Genomic DNA, 18,724 nt, shown 5'->3' with positions numbered 1-18,724 from the left:
ATGTTTTGGCAAAGCCCTGAAGAAGTGAAGGAGCTAGTCAAACAGAGGGAGGTATGGTGGTATGGGGTAGGGGACAAGGCAGGCCAGAGGAAAGGGATTCTGAGGTACTGTGATGTTTGTAAGTCTGGCAAAAAGTGCAGCAGGAGGTGGGTGGTCAGTGAGAATTGGTGTGAGTAGACCAGACCGGGCCAGGTGGTTCAGTAGGGGGTGGTGAGGAAGCATGGCAGCCCCTTCCAGATTTGAACTGAGAAGGTACGACATAGAGTGAGTGTGGCCAGTTGGGACCAAGAGAGGTTTCGGGGTGGCTGGCTTTTGATGGAAGAGAACATGGTGGTGGAATGTGCCAGAAGAAGGAGGCTGTGAGGCTGCTGGAGGAGGGCTGGATCAGGTGGGGCCTTTTGCAGGCAAGAGGGCTGCCTGATTCTGGCTGTGGGGGGTTGACCTCAGATAAGAGGAAGGCCCAGCCCACAATGAACGGCTGCCCATTGCCTATCCCTGGCTTGGGCCCTTTGGGAGCCACAAACCACACAAACTCTGGTCGTGGCCTTCAAGCAGCAGAGAAGACAATGGCCTTGGGCCATCCAGCTCGAACTGTGCTCTTCAAGTCCCAGGGCCCCACTGGCCATCCATCAGCATCTCCGTGATGGAGATGTGCAGGCCACCTCCTCTCCAGCTCACGTTTGCTCCTGGTTCCCTGCCCAGAGACCTCTGCTTGGTGGGCTGAGTGTGGGGGCCATCTCTCTATGTAGACAACTCCTAGGACCTCACACGGTCCTCATTTCCACGCTCGTGAGTGTTCATCATCCTCTCAATCTTCATCAACCCTCCTGAGTCCCTTGGATCTCCAGCTGTGTTCCAGATGCTTCAAATTCTTCTCAGGGACTCCCCTTACTGGGCAGTTAAGAGCCAGGGTCTTGTAGGGCTTTCCTCCCAGCCCTCCAGTGGTACTGCTTGAGCTCACCAACTTTGTTTCTCCCTTATTGTGATTCCTGCCCCAGCCAGATTGTCACTGGTAGCCATTGTGGAGATGGAGCCAGTGCCTGCTTCTAAGTTGGCTTGAGCACACAGTGAAGCCCAAATACCAAGTAGCCATGGCCACGGGTCTGTATGAAGCAGACCTCAAGCCCGCACCATAGCAGTGGGATGAAGAGGAGTGTGAAGGATGCTTCTTGATGGCAGGGGAGGGGAGGGATTGTCATGGACCCGCCGAGCAGGGCTGAGTGGAAGGTGGTGTTCAGGTGGCGATAGAACCTCCAATGTGAAAAGACCCAAGCCATTCTTCTTTCTTCTCCAGGCTGGGAAAAGGGCACCCCATCTTGGACCTTGTCCCAGGGGACAGAGGGACATGGGAATTAAAATTTGGGTATAGGTAACTTGTTTGCTCAGAGGTGAACTGCTGTCATGGGGAGAGAGACACCCCATGTTTTCCCACAGGGTGCTCTTCATATGAGCAGAGTCATTTCTTTCCAGCACTCACCATGGCCTCATTTCCTCCCACTTGATCCCAAGATGGCACCTTGCCATGGATGAGAGCCCCAGCCTGAGGTCCTGCTGGTAGGGCCTATAAAGTGGAGAAAGGCAGTTTTAGACAAACAACTTGAAGGCATCAGTTGACCAAAAGTGAGGTGACCCAAAAGAACAGGATCCTGCCGTACTCCTGAAGAGTGGTGTGTGTGTGTGTGTGTGTGTGTGTGTGTGTGTGTGTGTGTGTGTCTCCATTCTGGAAGACCACACATGGATTAATTAAGCTTACTGTGGAGGAAGAAATGCGGAGTGGACATTGGTGCCTGCTTCTGAGTTGGTTTGAACCCAGAGAGAAGCCCAAATACAATAGAATAGGAATGAGAGTTGGTGAGTGAGTATGAGAGAGTGAGTGTGAAAGTGTGTGTTACAGTGTGAGCACATGTGTCAGTGTGTGTGTGTGTGTTGTATGAGTGTGAATGTCAGGTGTATGTGGGTGTGTGGATGTGTTTGAGGATATGAGACTGAGTGTAAGAGTGAGTAGTGGAATGTATGTGTGTGTCAGCATGTAAGTGTGAGTTGGTGTGTGGCAGTTTGGGAGCATGTGTGAGTGTGAGTGTGTGTGACCATGAGCATTCATGAGTGTGGGGGATTGGGTGTGGGGTGAGTGTTTCAGTGCATGTGTGGGGGCTGATGAGAGTGTTTGAGTGTGAGAGTGGGGAGGTGGATGTGTCAGTGTGTGTGAGTATGTGTGGGTCCTTGTCTGTATGTGACCGTTCAGCCACTGCCTGCCCACCGCCTCTCTTAGACTCCCCTCTTTCAAGTCCCTCCTTGTGGCGTCTTCTCAGTCATAAGCTCATGACCCCAACAGGGCAGGATTGAGTCCCAGCTCCTGTCACTTCCTCAACATCTCCCAAGCACCCCTGCCCCTCAGTCCCAAAGCTTTGGTGCCAAACATGCCAGGCAGGGGCATGTGGTCTAGGATGAGTGGGCAGGCATCTGGCTGACTGTGGGAGGCCTGGGCAGCAGGCCGAGAGGCCCCCAAGGATCTCAGGCTATCAGACCCCAGGCCTGATGAATCAGAAAGCTCTCCCTGGAATTAGACGAGGCCTTCCTCCCAGAGTCCCATCAACTAGGCAGCTTCCCCTACCACATGGTGGGGAGACTTGCACACTATAGCATTAGACCTACAGGGCCTTTTGACGAGGAGCCTCTTGAGTGAGCCTCAGTGGGCTCAGCGGGTGCACCAGCCTCCCTGCCACCAGAGGCTCCTGAAAGCTTTGGCACCTCCCTGGGACACCAGATGATCCTGAAAGCCATGTGAGAGCCAGGGAGCTAGAACCTAAGTCCTGAGAACTTGTAGCTCAGCTGTGATGGGTCGGGGAGAGAGCACATGGCTGGGGACTGGGCTCCTGGCTTCCGCACTCTGAGGACAGGAAAAGATGGCCAGCCCCATGCCTCTCCTCACGGGAGTGTCAGGGGGCTTTCTGGTGAACTGCTGTAGGCTTGCTGTGGCTCATGGAGGGGGACAGACTCTGGGGCAGACAGGTTCAAGTCCTAGTTCTGCCCACTTCTGGCTCTGGCTGTGGGGCAAGTCTCCTGTCTTCTGGAACTCAGGCTCTTAAAGGCCTTCCTGGTGATTTTGAGTTAAGTCAGAGAAGCACCCAGCAAGCGTGAGCACTTGGGCAGTGGCAGCTGCTGTGGTTGTTACCATTTTATTCTCTTGGTTATCTGACGTCTGGTGGCCCAGAGTGGCTACTCTTTGTGGGCAGATGCTGGTGCCAAGGCCACCTGGGACCTGTGGCTTCACGTCTTACAGGAAGCACCACAGTGTGCTATCAGTGGAGGGAGAGGAAGGGGCAGCCCCACCTGTCTGAGAGGCAGGGCAGGTGCAGAGGTCTGCAGTGGGTCCCCAGGGCAGCTCGCCCCAGCCACCGTGGCTCTGTCTGGTTCTGCAGCCTCCATTCCCTGTGCCCTACTGCCTGGACATAGCTAGGAAGCGCGTGCATCTTCTGAGGTGGGGACCTGCCTCTTCTCCTCCTGTTTTTCTTTTACCATGACGCCTGTTGCTCATAGGTACAAATCAAACGAAGAGTATGTATATGTGCGAGGCCGCGGCCGAGGGAAATATGTTTGTGAGGAGTGTGGAATTCGCTGCAAGAAGCCCAGCATGCTGAAGAAACACATCCGCACCCACACTGACGTCCGGCCCTATGTGTGCAAGCACTGTCACTTTGCTTTTAAAACCAAAGGTAAGAGACAGTCGGCTGGGGCACTGTCCCTGCCCACTGTAGGGAGCTCCCCTCTGGGAGCCCCAGCACAGAGCTTAGGGGCCCAGTCCTCTCTGCCTGAGGCCTGGACACCCCCCCCACTTTCCCAGGGGCAGAGCAGCTGGCTTCAGACTGGGCTGAGGCACCCCATGGCTGCCCAACCCGTCCTCTTGGATCCTGCCCAGCCCCCTACCTGCACGCTTGCCCCACTGGGCTCCGGTGGCACCCTGTGCACAGCACTTGGTTTTGATTGTATCTCATCACTGCCTCCCTCCAGTTGCATGTCTCCTGAGCCCTTTATCCACCAATCTGATGGGCTCCTGCATCGACAGTTGTCACTTCACTCTTGCATTTGGAAATCCATTCCACTTGAGCCACCAAACACACTCACATCGTCACGTCTCATGCCAGGGTCCGCCCCCCTCCACCACCCTGCCACTCAGACCACGCTCCTGCTCCGCTGGGCTTCTCTGCGGCTGTCAGCTCAGGGCCCAGCTCTCCCACTCAGCCTGTCATTCCAGGCCCCAGCCACACCCAAGCAGGTCAGCACAGGGTCTGGCGGTCGCCCATGAAAGGAAGGACAGGCCGTGGAGGGTATGCATCCCAGAGAGCTGTGAAAGATGGTGGCAGCCTCGTCTGCTGCAGCCACCAGGACCCTGGTGCGGACAAGTGGGGCCGAGTCCATGGGACTTGGGTTGAATCCTCCTCATTCTGTGGCCCCTCCTGCCACCACTGGTGGCTCAGCTGGTGACCTAGCAGGCCAAGATGCCTCAGAGGGGGGCCTGGGCTCTCCTGGAGGCTTGGACCTCCATGCTTTGCAGGTTCCTGGGTCAGGGTTTGTGCAGAAGGGCCTTCCCCTGTGAGTGAGTTGGGGCCTCCAGGCCAGCCTCTATAGGAGCCACGTTGTTTTCAGTGGATGGAACTCGAGTGCATTGGGCTTTGCCGCTTGTCGACTTTCCTTCTTGGATAAAGCCGTTACAGCGAGAGAGGCTGGACGCAGCTTTGAAGAGGCCCCTGTAGACCTCAGCCTTCCTCCCTCCTCCTCCGCCTCTTGCTGCCTGACCCCTCCATTCTCACTGTTTTTGGTCAGGGAGCAGTTGCCACAGCCCGGGCCCCTGGCTAGTTCCCATTCACAACCCCCTGCCTCTGTCTTTTCACCATCATGCTGGAGTAGAGCTCAGATTTCCCACCAGGCATTTGGTCTGAATGACGACGTCTGTCCTCCTTGCCCTGATCCTTTTCTCTCTTGGCGTCTCGTAAACAATGTTCCAGGACACTGCGCCTGGGAGGGCATCTGGAGCCTGCACACTGCTCGGCCTGGCACACCTCAGCCCTGCACATGGACTCTGTTTGCCACCCCCCCCCACTCTAGCCCCTTCCTCCAGGTGTGGGCAGCTAGTTGGGACTTTATGGGAGAGCGATGAGAATAAGTGACTAACAGAATAACAGTCTTTAAGTCAACACTAAAGTGCTCTTGTCCAAGTCCCTCTTGACAGTGGAAAAAGTGGGTCCCAAGAAATGAAGGTGACTGTTAACACAAGAGCTGTAACTAGAACCCAGGCCCCTGTTTTGGGGCCATCACCCCCATTGTCTTCCTCTCCATAGCAGTCCCCCTCCCTTCTCTGGAAGTGGCAAAAGGCTCCAGTAAGGTGGCCTGGGATGGGTCACATCTGCTGTCCCTGTTCCACATGTGACCCGGTGCCACAACATCCCATGAGGCCAGAAAACCCATCTAGCTGAGCTCCTGGTCTCCCTTAGGGGTCCCTATTCAATCCCCTCTGCTTTTTTGGAGATAAAAAGGAGGCCTGGTCCTTTTTTGCTTGGTCTGAGAGCAGCCTGAGTCTCTGGCAGGAACACCCCATGGCTGCACGGGAAGGCAACCAGCCTCTCTCCAGTCCCTTCCTGGGTTCTTCTGAGCCAGCACAGCACAAGCCCTGGTGGGTCCTGCGTGCATATCCTGAGCAGAAGGGCTGCAGACCCTGCACTGCACTGGGCGTGGAGCAAGTGGGCTTTCCCACACTGCCCTGCAGGCCAGACCCTGGGGGCTTTGTTCTTAGTGATCAGGTAGTGTGCCAATCTCTTCCTCAAATGCTCATAGAGGCTTCTGGAAGAAAACTCCTAGAATCAAAGTAGTGCTCAAATCTGAAATGGTTGAATCTCAAACTCCGTGACTACAGAGAGGGATCGGTTGGGGGCTGGTTTCTTGGCAGGTTGAAGCTGAGAAAGCTCGCTCTGCTCACAGGGGTGTGGGAGGAAGGGGCAGGACACTGGGACTCCTGCATTTGCTGGGCCTTATGTCTTCCTGAAGTGATGCGCCCTTCAGCCATCAGCTCCTGGCCCTGTCAGGCTGCCTCCGTCTCCGCCTGTCCCTCTCACCCCCACCTCTGGCCCAGGCGGCTACCTCAGAGCTGAGGCTGGGCCTGGCAGTCCTTGGGCCTCCGTCACCACCGCCTGGCTCCTCCGGGCCAGGGGAGCCCTTCCTGTCCGTCTCTGTCTGCCTGTCTGTGTCTTCGTCTCTGTGTTAGACGTTGTGGCAGCCGCTCCAGCCTTCGGGTACTAGCTGAGGCGTGTCAGTGGGTGGGGCCAGGAAAAGGCCCCCCTGGAGGTAATTGTGGAGGTCTGGGGGTTCTACTTCCTCTTCTCAGAGGTTCCTAAAGGCCAGCATGTGCCAGATCCAGGCCCTTTGTCAATCGCCTCAGGGAATAGAAATGGCAGGAGCAAGCAGGCCTCAGACACAGCAGGCCACAAGGGTGGCGGGCAGAAGGTTGGTCAAAACCGAACAAGCAGACAAGGGTCAGTGGCTGATACTGTCAAGGGAAATGCCGCCTCTTTCAGATTCCCATCATTTTCCATCTGCTGCCTTTCCTCCTCATTCCAGGACTGTCGGCCTTCTGGGGGGTGGGGTGGGAAAGGGGAAAGCTGGGACAGATGTGGGGAGCTATGGACTCTGCTTGACAAGCCATGGTTCCCCCACCTTGACAGGCATCCAGATAGAAACAGACCTCTGAGGCTATTTGGTCACCTCCCTCAAGTCACAAGGAAAGAGGTCCAGGGAGGGGAAGTGGGAGAGGTACCGGGAGCACTTGGGACTGCTCATCCATCGTCACCCTGTAACCCACAGAGCCTATCCAGACAGTGACCTCAGCCTCCCTGGCTCCTCCCTGCAAACTCCAGAGGTGGGGGCAGAGGAGAGGCAGGTCTGGAGGCTCGCTGCTGTCATCCCTTGGGAACCTCTAAGCCTAGAGTGAATGGAAAGTCATGTGCATCACAAACCTCATCTCAGCATCTCTCTCCTCCACACCCTCCATGACTCAGTGTGGCGGAGTCCCTGGGTGCTCAATCAAGGGTAATTGTCATGGGGGAAGGGACATGGCGTGGTGGGCATCTGCTCTCTGCCAGGCATTTCTACAGCTTTATCTCATCAACTTCTCCTAACATCCCCAAGAGGTAGGTATGACAACAGTTGCTAGAACTGGGGCTTACAGATGAAGAAACCCCGAGAGTACACAGCCAGCAAGTGCAGAGCCCAAACTCAAACCCAAGGGCCAAGACCATCCAGCCCCTCAACCACCCTGGGTCCACTCCGCCAGTGTGGACCAAGCAAGCCCCCGAGACCTGGTTCTAGAGGGGGCTAACTAGCAGGGTGGCCTGGGCCTGTTGGTTCACCACATTGGTCAACAGGTACCCCCCCACCCTAGGCATCCCAGCAGCTGAGATAGCTGATGGCATCATCAGCACCTGGGCCCAGAGTTAGACCAGAAGGAGGGAAAAACTTGGGTCTGGAGGGGGGTGGATTACAAGGTCTGTGAGGCTCCTTCCTACACTTTGCTTCTGTGTTGGGAAGGGCATTTCCACTTGTGGGCACTGCACACATCGTGTGCTCGGCACCTAACTTGGTTGAACAGAGACCCAGACCTTCCAGGCTGAAATGTACAATAATGTCGGAGCCAGAACGAGAAGTATTCATGGTCATCTGTGATCTGAGGTTGTCAGGGAACCGGGGGCTGGTTCCAGAACTTCAGGGGGTAGTTAGTGTCTCTGGCCCAAGGGAGACCCCAGGTGCCTTTTACCACCTCTTGTCCTGCAGGCTTTGCCTGCTCACACCAGTGAGGGCAGATGCAAAGGAACTGTTGAGGTCCCTCTGGCCCTAGGACGACTCTGGAAGTTTTGGCTATGTGCCACCTTTGCCAGGAGAAGATCCAGGTGCTTGTGCAGTTATAGGAGGAAAAGCTGAGTTGGAGAAGATGCAACCTAAGACTCATGAGAGGGAAGAAGAAAAACAGCTCCTCTTCCAGCCCCACTGCTGCTGGCCGGCCCTCCTCGTGAGCCCCAGCCTACAGTTCCCCTTACCCTTTCAGTAAAACCCTAAAGAAGTCTCCTTAAAACTCTCCAAATGATTCACAGACACCCTCTGACCCATCTCTCTCGCCTCACCTCGCCATCATCCCTCTGTCCTCCCAAGCATCCATTTCTCCATCCTCTCGCCTAACAGTTTGCCTTCCTGTCCATTTATCTTGCCACTTGTTTTCTCGCACCGCCTCTCGCACGCTCCCACTTGCCCTCATGCCATTCTTCGGCCTACCTGTCCATAGTGTCTACGCTCTCGCCTGCCCGCCGGCCCATGTGTTGATAGGCGCGTGCGTCCCGCCAACCAGCCTTTTCCCTTCTGCCCATGTCTCCAGCCTCCTCTCTAGGTCTCCACCCTCCTAACTTTGCTGATGCATTTCCATGTCTCTTTCCGTTTACTATTATCATCTACTCATCCGTCCTCACCTTTCTGTCCATCTGCGTCTCATCCAGGATCCCACTCCTCAGTCCATCATCCTGTTCTTCCTTCACTCCATATTTTTCCCATCCACTTACCCACCCATGCATCCGTCTATCCACCCATCATCCACCCATCCCCTGCGCATATATTCTAGGTGTCCATTCTTCTTTCTTCCATCCTCCCAAACTTACCAATTAATCATAGTAGTGAGCCAGAGCACCTCAGAGAATTTGTAATTTATATGTGGACAGCCATCTAGAAATACAGCAATCTGCAGAGCAACCGTGAGCATGTTTGGAGGTGGCTGCTGAGCCCAAAAGAACATCCCGAGGCCGCTGACCCGCATCCTCCTGGGGCAGACTGGGGTGCTGTACCCCTCCTTCACAGCGCCCGTCTGCCTGTGAAGTGCTGTGTGCTCATGGGGGAAACGAAGGTTTTGCTACTTTTGTCCCGGCTCCACAGAGGGGCAGGGCCTGCACCTCGGCCTCGGGGCTGGTCTGACCACTGGGCTGTCAGTTACTCCTGAGGACCTTGGAGGCATGGAGCCTGGCAGAACCTTCTCTGCACGCACCCTACTGTGTCTGCACTGCATGGTGACCTGGGGAAAAAGCCCAGGAAGGGGACATGAGTTCTCGTGAAGTCCAGGCTTGGGCTTGTGGCTCCCGGGCTCTGTCTAGCAGACTTTCCTACACCTTCTGCTCTCTCTCCACTTCTAATGTAACTTTGGTTCCTCTTCCCAAACCCTAAGATTCTTTCCTGTGGGCTGCCCTAGAAGTTTCCTCAGCCAGAAAGGAGACCTCAGAGCTCCCCACCATGTCGGCTAATGGGAGCCTTTGTACTCCCAGTGTTTGAGCTGACCAGTAGTCCTGCTTGGTGAATGTCACGCACTCAAGTAAACCCAAAAGCAGGAAAAACCTATTGCACAGAAATTATCTTTTAATTTCTTGCTTTTTTTTTTAACCAGCATCTCACCTCATTCTACCGCTGGTCCCCTCATAGCCCCGTGCCCCCAACCTGTCTCCCAGGCACAGCCTTGAATGACATCCATGGCTCTATTCCAGCCTGAGAACCTGGGCAGAGGGAGGCCCCAGGCCTGCCCAGCCCCTGCAGCCGGCCAGGTCTCAACGGATCTGGAAAATCATGACCTGCAGCCAGGCACTGCCTCTGCGTGCTCCAGGCCTGCCCCCGGCCCTTCAGCCGAGCCTGAGTCAGTTCTCATTTCCTTCCAGGGAATCTGACTAAGCACATGAAGTCGAAGGCCCATAGCAAAAAGTGCCAAGAGACGGGGGTGCTGGAGGAGCTGGAAGCCCAAGAAGGTAATGGACTGCTGACGCTAACTCTCCCAGCCTCCTCCCTGCCTCCCTTCCCCCTCCACTTGCTCCTCCACTCTCCCCTCTTCCATTTGTCCCCTCCCCCTGCTCCCTCTCCTCTCCTGTCCTTGTCCTCCAGGTCTCCCAGTACTGGGAAACAGAGGTTAAGGTCACAGAGGGATCACCCCCCACCCTGCTAACACCCCTGTGCACTACACAGCTGTTGCGATTTGGCATCCCAACCCACCGTGCAAGTTGCCCACTGGCGCCCCTGGATGCTCAGTGAATGTACAATGAATAGACTAATACATGAGCAATTACGTCAACATCGATGGATCACCCACGATGTGTCAGGCAGGTTCTGAGCACGTGCCTGAGCAGATCTCACAAAGACACAGGCACATGCACTCCACAGCCACATCACACCTGCAGGCTCTGGCCTGGGCCTGACACCAGGGCCTTTTAGAGCTGCAAGGCTCTCAAGAGAGCCAGAGTCAGCATTCCCAGGCCCCCTTGTGGCCCCACCTCCTCCTACCTCCCCGCATTGTGCCCAGGTTGTTGTTCTCCATCCACAGCTAGAGGCCTGAGAAGACAGGTCAGAGGAGAAGGTGAGTCAAAGGTGGTGGCCTGCTCGGCACTGCCCCACTCAGCACCCAGAGAGGAGGCCTGAGGGGTTTTGGGGCACAGATAGAGGGCCAGGCCCCCAGCAGGGGGAGGCCTGCACCAGGCAAGCCTTTGACCAGATCCCCTAAAATCAGAGTCAGGATTAAAAAGGGTGTATATGTGTCTGTCTGTCTGTCCCTCTGCCATGTTCTACTTTTTTTTTTTTCCTTATTTGAAGATGTATTTACAGTCTTACAAAAGAGTTAGGTCATGGGTCCTTTTATTCCATTAAACCAACTTTATTGAACAGAACACAAAGTACTTGGGGCTCTTTCCCCAAAACAAGGATGTGGAGTGACCATGCTTATCATAGCAAGAACATCAAGCCATTTATAGATGCTATTGCACTGAATCCTCATCATGGGGAGAGACTCATATGACTCTCATTTGAAGTTGAGGAAGGTAAAGCTAAAGCTGTGGCCCAGGGTGACACAGAAACCCTGGCTCACCCACCCCGATGCCTGGTGGACTGGTCAGGGCACCAAAGCCAAGAGCCAGGGGGTGGGAGGATGGGGGGGTCAGCAAGTTGCAACTGACCCCACAGCAGGTATCCACTAAGGGACCCAGAGCTGGTCCCTGCCCCTCTCCCAGCCTCAGTTTCCCAATGAGCAAAAAGGAATGGCTGCCCAACCTAGGATGGAGTCAGTGCATTCCTTCCAGGAATAACTCCCCCACGTGCCACCCTGTTCCAGGCGTTCTGGGTGCTGGAAATTCATTCCTGAACTCAGGAAGCCCTCATCCTAGAGGGGAACTAGGCGTTGAGAAAATGTGGATGGACAGGGACAGGGTATGAAGCCAGCAATGCAAGGCCAGAGAACCAAGCGAGGGCTGAGAAGGTGGTGTGAGGGTCTCAGTTAAGGGGTCAGGAAGCCAGGCAGAGTTTGGGGATGGGCTTTCCTGGCAGGGGAAGGTGAGGTCAGAGAGAACTGCAGCAGGGCTGTTGGACCAGGAGGGCTGAGTGGAGATGGGGGAAGGGGTCCAATTCTGGATAAATTCTAGAGAAACAGCCTGCAGGCTTTGCTGACACACGGTGGGGAGAAAAGGGGATGCTGAAAAAAGAGAAACCAAGGATGACTCCGAGGCTCATGGCCTAAATTGGACGGTAGAATTGTCAGTTCCACGAGGAAGATGCAGACAGGAGCCAAGCACAGCCTAGAAGGAAAGACTGCCCCCTGGTGGCCAGCTGGCGCTGCAGCCCTGCCCAGGTAGTGAGGTTGAGCAGCAGCGCCACCTTGTGGCCAAATCACTTAGTGTGACGCACGGTTACTGTCCCGTGCAGCCCCAGACCTGGCTGGCTTTGTGGTGCCCTGGTAGTGATCCCAGCAGTGGCCCTCAGCGCCAAGAAGAGCCTTGAGTTTGGACTGCCCGGATACAGGCATCCCATAGAACCCTGCAGGAGCCCAGAAGTAAGGGGTCTGGCAAAACCTGCATGGGAGAGGGAACCCTCAACTCCCATCACTTCCACATCAGTGAAAAGGGTCTTTAAGAGGCCTCCCTGCAGGATATCTGGAGATGCTGGTCCTGACTTTCTCCCTAATATCACTGCCTCTGACCTAAAATGCTTGCAGTGCTACAAGCCTGCTAAGATTTTTGGGTCCTTGAGATGGTAACAGCTGAGGCTTAGTGGGTACTTACTCTGTGTCAGGCTTCACAGTCCCCCCAACAGCTTCACCAGGTGTTTTTTTTATTACTCTCACACTCATTTACAGATAAGGAAACTGAAAACAGAAAGTACATTATCCAGCACCACGTAGCACTTAACCCTTATGCCACCAGGAAGGCCCAGGTAGCGAGGAAGGGATGAGGAATGGAGCTGGGATTCCAGCCCAGACCATTTCTGGCTTCTCAGTGTGTAGAAAGTATTTTTAAACTGGCAGTATCATAATACAGGGTTGTGAACCTGAGTCCTGACGCAGCCACTACGCCTGAGTGATCTTGGGGAACACTTACCCCATCTGGACCTGGATCGCCCCTCATGTAAATGAGGGATAAGGCTAGGAGAATTCCTGGGGTCCCCTAAAGTTCTATGCAGGGAAATAAATGCCTGGAGCAAAAATGCATTGTGCTTTGCACCCCAGGTCCCCTCCCCACCCAACCCCCAGTCACCTCATCTCTCATTACCTGCTTCCATGGCCAGGGGACCCTGCCCTTAGCTCATGGCCCTCCCTTTTCCTGCCATCCCCAGCTCCACCAGTGGTGTTTGACATACAGCCTCTGGACGTACATGCCCGCTGTCCATTCCCTGCATCTTACTGTTGCCTGTGGAGCTATTTTGTAGGTGCTGGCTTTCCGGCCCCTTGGCAGGTCAGCACGGCGGGGTTTGGAAGCCTGCTTGCACAGTGGCCTAGTCAGCTTATGGGTCCCGCTCTCTTGGTCAGTGGTGGGATGAGTGCTGGCGTGTCTGAGTGAGCTGGTGGGCTGGCTCAGCCCTCTGTTACCAGCACTCACTCTGTAGGCCAGAAACACAGGCTCATCACACTCTAGCCTACCTGTGAGCCTGGAGGACCCCGTCCTGCAGGAGTCTGCCAGGGGGCCAGACTTAGCAGAGATTCCTGTTGCTGCCCATTTCAGATGTACCCAAAGTGTGAAAGGCGACCCAGAGGCTTGGGGCTGTTCCATGAGAAGCTACACTAGGTGACTAATCTGGCACAGCCCCACTCGCCCTGGCTGGGAGTTGCCTGGACTTTGCAGAGGCCCAGCTCTTTTGGACAAGAGCAGCTGGATGAGGCCTGTTCTATAGCCCGAGGCCAGCTTAGCCAAAACTCCACGGAGAGCTGGGCCTGTCACCTGCCAGATGCCGTCATACCAGCCAGTGGCCTCCTGGCCACATCAACAGATGTATTTCAGGCTGACTGCAGCTCAGGGCTACTGTCTCGGCCAGCGTGACTGAAATAGCAGATTTCATGGATGTATTAAGAGTGACCATGATTACGTGAGCCCTTGCTATATGCTGGGGGTACATTTACTGCTCTGGGTAAATCCTCTGAGGTGAGAGTATCAGTCATTTGAAAAAGGGAGAGACTAAGGCACGGCAAAATGACTTAACTTGCAGATGGTGGAGCCAACACTGAATTACTAATAAAAAAAAAAAAAAGCTTGTCTTATTTGCTATAGTTCAATCCCAGCCCCACTGCTTACCTTACTGCTTACCTACCTCAGTTTCTCCATTTGTACCATGAAGTGCTGACCTCACAGGATTCTGGAGGACTAAATGAAGTAATGCAAGCAAAGCCTTTAGAACTGGACCTGGCACAAGGTAGATACAAGTAGTTATTCACCATGATTATTGACAAAGTCTTCCCCAGATCTGTCATGTCCCACATCCTCTCAACAACCTTGTTGCCATGGCTATTTGCAGACCAGGAAACTGGGGCTTAGAGAGGAGTAGTATTGGGGACAAGGGTGACCCTTGGTCTGTTGTGTTCCCCCTCAGGAACCAGTGATGACCCGTTCCAGGACTTGGAAGGGCGAGAGGGCTCAGAGGCCGTGGCGGAGCACCAGTTTTCAGACCTGGAGGACTCGGACTCAGATTCAGACCTGGACGAAGATGAGGATGAGGAGGAGGAGGAGAGCCAGGACGAGCCTTCTGGAACGTCCTTGGAGGCACCCCCACCAGGCCCACCAGACTCCTCGCCCGTTCAGGGCCCTCAGCCCCCAGACACCGCCTCTGGTGACCAGGCCACACAGGGCAGCTCTGTCTCAGAAGTCAAGCCCTTGGTAGCTGGCAGTTGCTCCACATCCAGCCAAAGTATCCTGTGCCTCCCCTGGCTGGGACCAGCCCCTTCAGGCCCCATGGAGAAGGACACAGGCTTGGCCCTGAGCCCCAAGACCACGTCCCCAAGAGGGTCATGGTCCCCAAGCAAAGAAACGGCCAGCCGCCCACCGCTCATCCACAAACACTCACTAACCAAAAGTGACATGTCTCCCCAGCAACATTCACCGGCCCGGGAGTCACAGGCCTCAGCCCCAAGCCCGCCTGGCACCCAGATAGGCCCTCATCCTTGTGGGTCTCCAAGACTCGAGCTGTCTCCTCTCACCCGCCGCCCCCTGGGAAGGGAACTGCCCCCTGGAGTGCATCTGCCCCCGGAACGCGAGCGTGCCACAGACCCAGGCCCCCCCCGACATTCGCCCACCAGGAGATGGTCTCCGGGCCAGACTAAGTCACCGCCACCATCAGCGCTGCCAGGAAAGTGGGCCTTGGCCGGGCCCGGCAGCCCCTCGGCGGGTGAGCCCGGCCCAGGCTCGGGGCTGGCCCCGCGGGCTCTCTTCCTGCCCGTGCCTCTACCTCACAAGCTCCTCGGCAGAAGCCCCGAGACCTGTGCCTCCACATGGGTAAGTGCCTGCCCCAGCGCAACCGTGTCAGTTCTCACCCATGCTTGGGCAGTGGGGGGGACTCCTGGCGGGACCCCGCAAGTATACTTCTCAAGGCACCCTGCTGCACCTAAACAGCCCTGCCGGTTTAGTGGTCACGTGTGATAGCAGATGCTGGCAGGCACAATGCTGGGTGCCTGAAAACAGTTAATTTCACCTCAAAAGCAGCAGAGCATGGACTCTAGAACTGGGCTCCCCGGGATCCAGTCCGGGGTCTACCACTTCCAAGTAGTATGGCCTTGAATGTGGGGGTAAATACTTGTTCCATGCTCCTCTGACCCCAACCCCATCCTCCTGTGTGCTTTGAGCCACTGGTAGACTTAGCCACAACCGTCACACCTCCCACATCTGTCACCAGCACATCAGAGACACCACAGCCCATACCAGCCCTGTCCAGCCATCAGCACCCTCACTGTCGCCATCACCCAGGCCACCTCTGCCATCTTGACACTCCACCATGCCTTCGCTGCCGCCCACCAGCTTCATCAGTGTTGTCATATCACCATAACTGTTGTCACCACCATCCCCGTCACTGCCATCGACGGCATCACGGTCACCACCAGTGACCCCAGCACTGACATCACCACCCTTATAGCTTACCTTTACCACCCAACATCTTACTGTCACCACATTGTCAGGACCCAACAGCACCTTCACCACCAGGAGCATCGGCGCCATCATTCAGAGGCCAGCTGTGAGAGGAGCGTGATCTAGGAATCTCTGCTTGATTTGTAACTTTGGGTCATGTTAAAATTCCTGGAGGCAGGAGGTCAGGAGCCTGGAGTAGGAGCTCATGGCCAATGCTAACACTGGGTCAAAATCACTGTAGGAACGGGAGAGGTGGTGAGCCGAGAGAGATGGCCCTGCTCATGGGGCCAACAGAACCCTGTCTGGTCAGGGCAGCGCCTTCCTCTGGAGATAGGCCTGCTGGCCGGAGGCAGTGAGACCATGAGGGCTGAGTATGCTGGGGGGGCTGGGGGCTGGGGGGGTGGGTAGGACTAGCCTGTCCCAGAGAGTGCAGCCAGCAAGGGGTGGCACCATGGGCAGGGAGCTGGGCCACCGGTTCAGGCACCAGCTGAGCTGGGACTTCCTCTGTGACCCTAAGTGCCTGTTCCTCACCTCTAGACCTCAGGCTCTCCCGGGGCCCAGCTCGTAACCCCAGCCTTACCCTGTCTTGTTTTTGACTCCAGCAGAAGGTCGAGTCCCGAAGTCCCTCCTGCTCACCTGGCCCTGCTCATCCTCTCTCCTCCCGAACCTTCTCCGCCCCCCACGACTTCCACGGCCACTCCCCATCCCGGACAGAGGAGAACATCTTCAGCCACCTGCCCCTGCACTCCCAGCACTTGACCCGTGCCCCGTGCCCCTTGATTCCCATCGGTGGGATCCAGATGGTGCAGGCCCGACCAGGGGCCCACCCTCCCCTGCTGCCGGGCCCCACTGCGGCCTGGGTCAGTGGCTTCTCAGGGGGTGGCAGCGACCTAACAGGGGCCCGGGAAGCCCAGGAGCGAGGCCGCTGGAGTCCCACCGAGAGCTCGTCTGCCTCCGTGTCCCCCGTGGCTAAGGTCTGCAAGTTCACACTCTCCTCGGAGCTGGAGGACAGGGACTACCCCAAGGAGAGGGAGAGGACTAGCAGGGGCCTGGGCAGACCTCCCGACTGGGAGCCCCGTGTGGCTGAGGTGCCGGCAGAGCCCACACACAGCCTCTGTACCCCGCCCGAGGCCTTGCCCTGGCCACCCCGGGGCCACCGGCCAGAGTCCTGGAGCCCCCGCTTGGAGTCACCACACACGGTGGCTCACCCCAAGGCCTCTGCCATCCCGCCGCTGGACCGAAGCAGTTCCGTGGGCTGCCTGGCCGAGGCTTCCTCCCGCTTCCCTGCCCGGAGGAGGAGGAACCTCTCTGGGGAACCCAGGACCAGTCAGGGCTCCCCCGAGCCCTCAGGAAGTGGGGAGCCTGGGGCATCTCCACACCAGCCGGAGTATAGGGGCTCCCCAAACACGTAGCCTCTCTCCGGCCGCTTCGGCACCTGGCTTCCGGTGTTCGGCAACAGACATTTCCAGACAACTTCCTTCCTCAGTTCGTCTTGCTCCCATGGGCTCCCTCTCATCTGTCCATCTGTCCAGGCAGCTTCTGCGCAGCTCCCATCTGTGATAGCGTCCCACGTATGCAGTTACCTGTGCCTTTTTCTAGACCTTTTGTTGCTTGAAAAGAAACAAAACACAAACACACACACATATACACACACAAAACCCACAAGGAGTTTGAGGCTGTGAATATTTTGTGCTTTTTTGAGAAAGGGCGCAGGTGGGGGCCTCACCCTCAGCCGCGGAAGCTGCGGCCACCGACCCCCGAGGCTGGCCAGGGGCAGCCCATCGCTGAGGGAGAGGGTATGCACTGAGGGAGGAAAAAAGCAAGAAATTTTAAAATATCTATCATTAAATATGAAAGCAAGCTCTCCTCTGTACAGATCTTTATGGTTCCTATTTATTGCCGCTGTATCCCACCCCAGATAGTGGTCAGCCCTCTCGCTAGCAGAAAGCCCAGTGGCCCCAGGCAGGGGGACACAACCTAGGCAGGAAGACCCCACACGCCTCTATGGGCAGGCTCAGAAAAATCCAACTTTCTTCCCCCCAAGAAAAATTTTGAGAATGTTGCCTTTCCTAGGACTTCATCAAAAATAAGAGATGAAGGTAGAAGGCGGGAGCTGGCTGGTTCCCTCAGGGCTCCCGAATGGCCAGATGTCGGAGTCATGGACCCATCCTGGCGTTTGGCCGGTGGGCTCCTAGCCCCCACCCACGACCTCCCACGGCACCCCTGCTCCGAGCCCCTAACTGGGAGAGGAGCCCTCGGTTCATCCCCTGGTTCTTGAGCACCTGACTTGGGCCTCGCTGTCTGGACGCCAGCCATGGGCTGCGTTCCCTGTTCTAGAAGTTGCCGGCAAGGCTGAAGTGGCAGGATCCAAGCCCAAGGGTGCAGATCAAGGCCTGCACCTGAGGCCGGGGCTCAGGTTTCATGTCCTATTTGGTCCCTGGGATACAAAGGGCGCTGTTTCCTCCTGAGCTGGGCGTTTGCAGGGATCTGGGTCCCTTTTTTGCAGCAGAACGGGCCCCCTGCCCCCACCCCACACACTGCACCCAAGGATGTGCTGACACCATGCCCGGTGGGAACCGCCCATGTCTATTTGTGGGCTTCAATCCCTTTTAAAAAATAAAATAAAATTAGAGAGAGAGGGAGGGAGAAGATGATGTTTGATACTTGCCCCAGCATCTTCGGATTCTCTGGACCTTGAGAATTAGTTCTTAGTCCTAAGTCATTTGAATTCTTCTACAAAGCAGCCCGTACAAGCCTGTGTCTCCTTCCTCATCCCCATCGCCACCTCTGAGAAGTTTCCCAGCGTTTCCTGGGGCAAAAATCTGCTCTGTAAGAAAAATATAGGACCAGAAATGAACATTCCCAAGTGTATTTACCCTGCCCTGGGAGAGGTGGGCTTTTCCCCAACCTTCCAGAAATTATATTCTTTATCCTACAGGGGAGAAAGCACCGGGGCCATGTCACGGCCCACCCAGGCTGGGAGCTGATGCCACTCTCTGGCTGCGGGGCCTCCTGAGCTGGTCTCCAGTCCTCTCCCTGGTTGTATATCACATGCCTTCAGGGGGCTCCTGAGCTGCTGATGCTGTCAGACAGGACATAAGAAGGTGGGGAGTGTTGGGGCGCTTCCAGGAACCCTGGGCCTAACTCCCTGTCCTGCTAGTTCAGGACTTCCCCTGCTTGACTCCTGCTGGGTGGGCAAATCGGCCACAGGTCCAGTCTTCAGCCAGACCACCTTGTCTACTTCCCTTAGCCTCTCTTAGAGCTAAGACAAAAAGAGGGCCATGGGAAAAGGC

At 56.0% G+C, this 18,724-nt stretch overlaps 1 protein-coding gene across 4 annotated transcripts in view; it reads left to right on the top strand.

Annotated features, from left to right (window-relative positions):
- The window catches only part of HIVEP3 (HIVEP zinc finger 3), a 375,474-nt gene extending 357,455 nt beyond the window's left edge, over positions 1-18,019 (top strand). For all 4 annotated transcript variants that reach the window (XM_054691193.1, XM_054691191.1, XM_054691192.1 and 1 more), the window contains 4 exons: positions 3,538-3,713; positions 9,729-9,815; positions 13,906-14,804; positions 16,034-18,019. In XM_054691193.1, the coding sequence (XP_054547168.1) occupies positions 3,538-3,713; positions 9,729-9,815; positions 13,906-14,804; positions 16,034-16,843 (1,972 nt within the window). In that variant the 3' untranslated portion in view covers positions 16,844-18,019. The remainder of the gene's footprint in view (positions 1-3,537; positions 3,714-9,728; positions 9,816-13,905; positions 14,805-16,033) is intronic.
- Positions 18,020-18,724: the final 705 nt, after the last annotated feature.

Source organism: Talpa occidentalis, unplaced genomic scaffold, assembly GCF_014898055.3.
Source record: "Talpa occidentalis isolate TD23 unplaced genomic scaffold, MPIMG_talOcc4v2.1 talOcc4.9, whole genome shotgun sequence".
Lineage (NCBI taxonomy): Eukaryota > Metazoa > Chordata > Mammalia > Eulipotyphla > Talpidae > Talpa > Talpa occidentalis.
The sequence above is the reverse complement of the archived record's forward strand: the minus strand, read 5'-3'. Positions and strand labels throughout refer to the sequence as shown.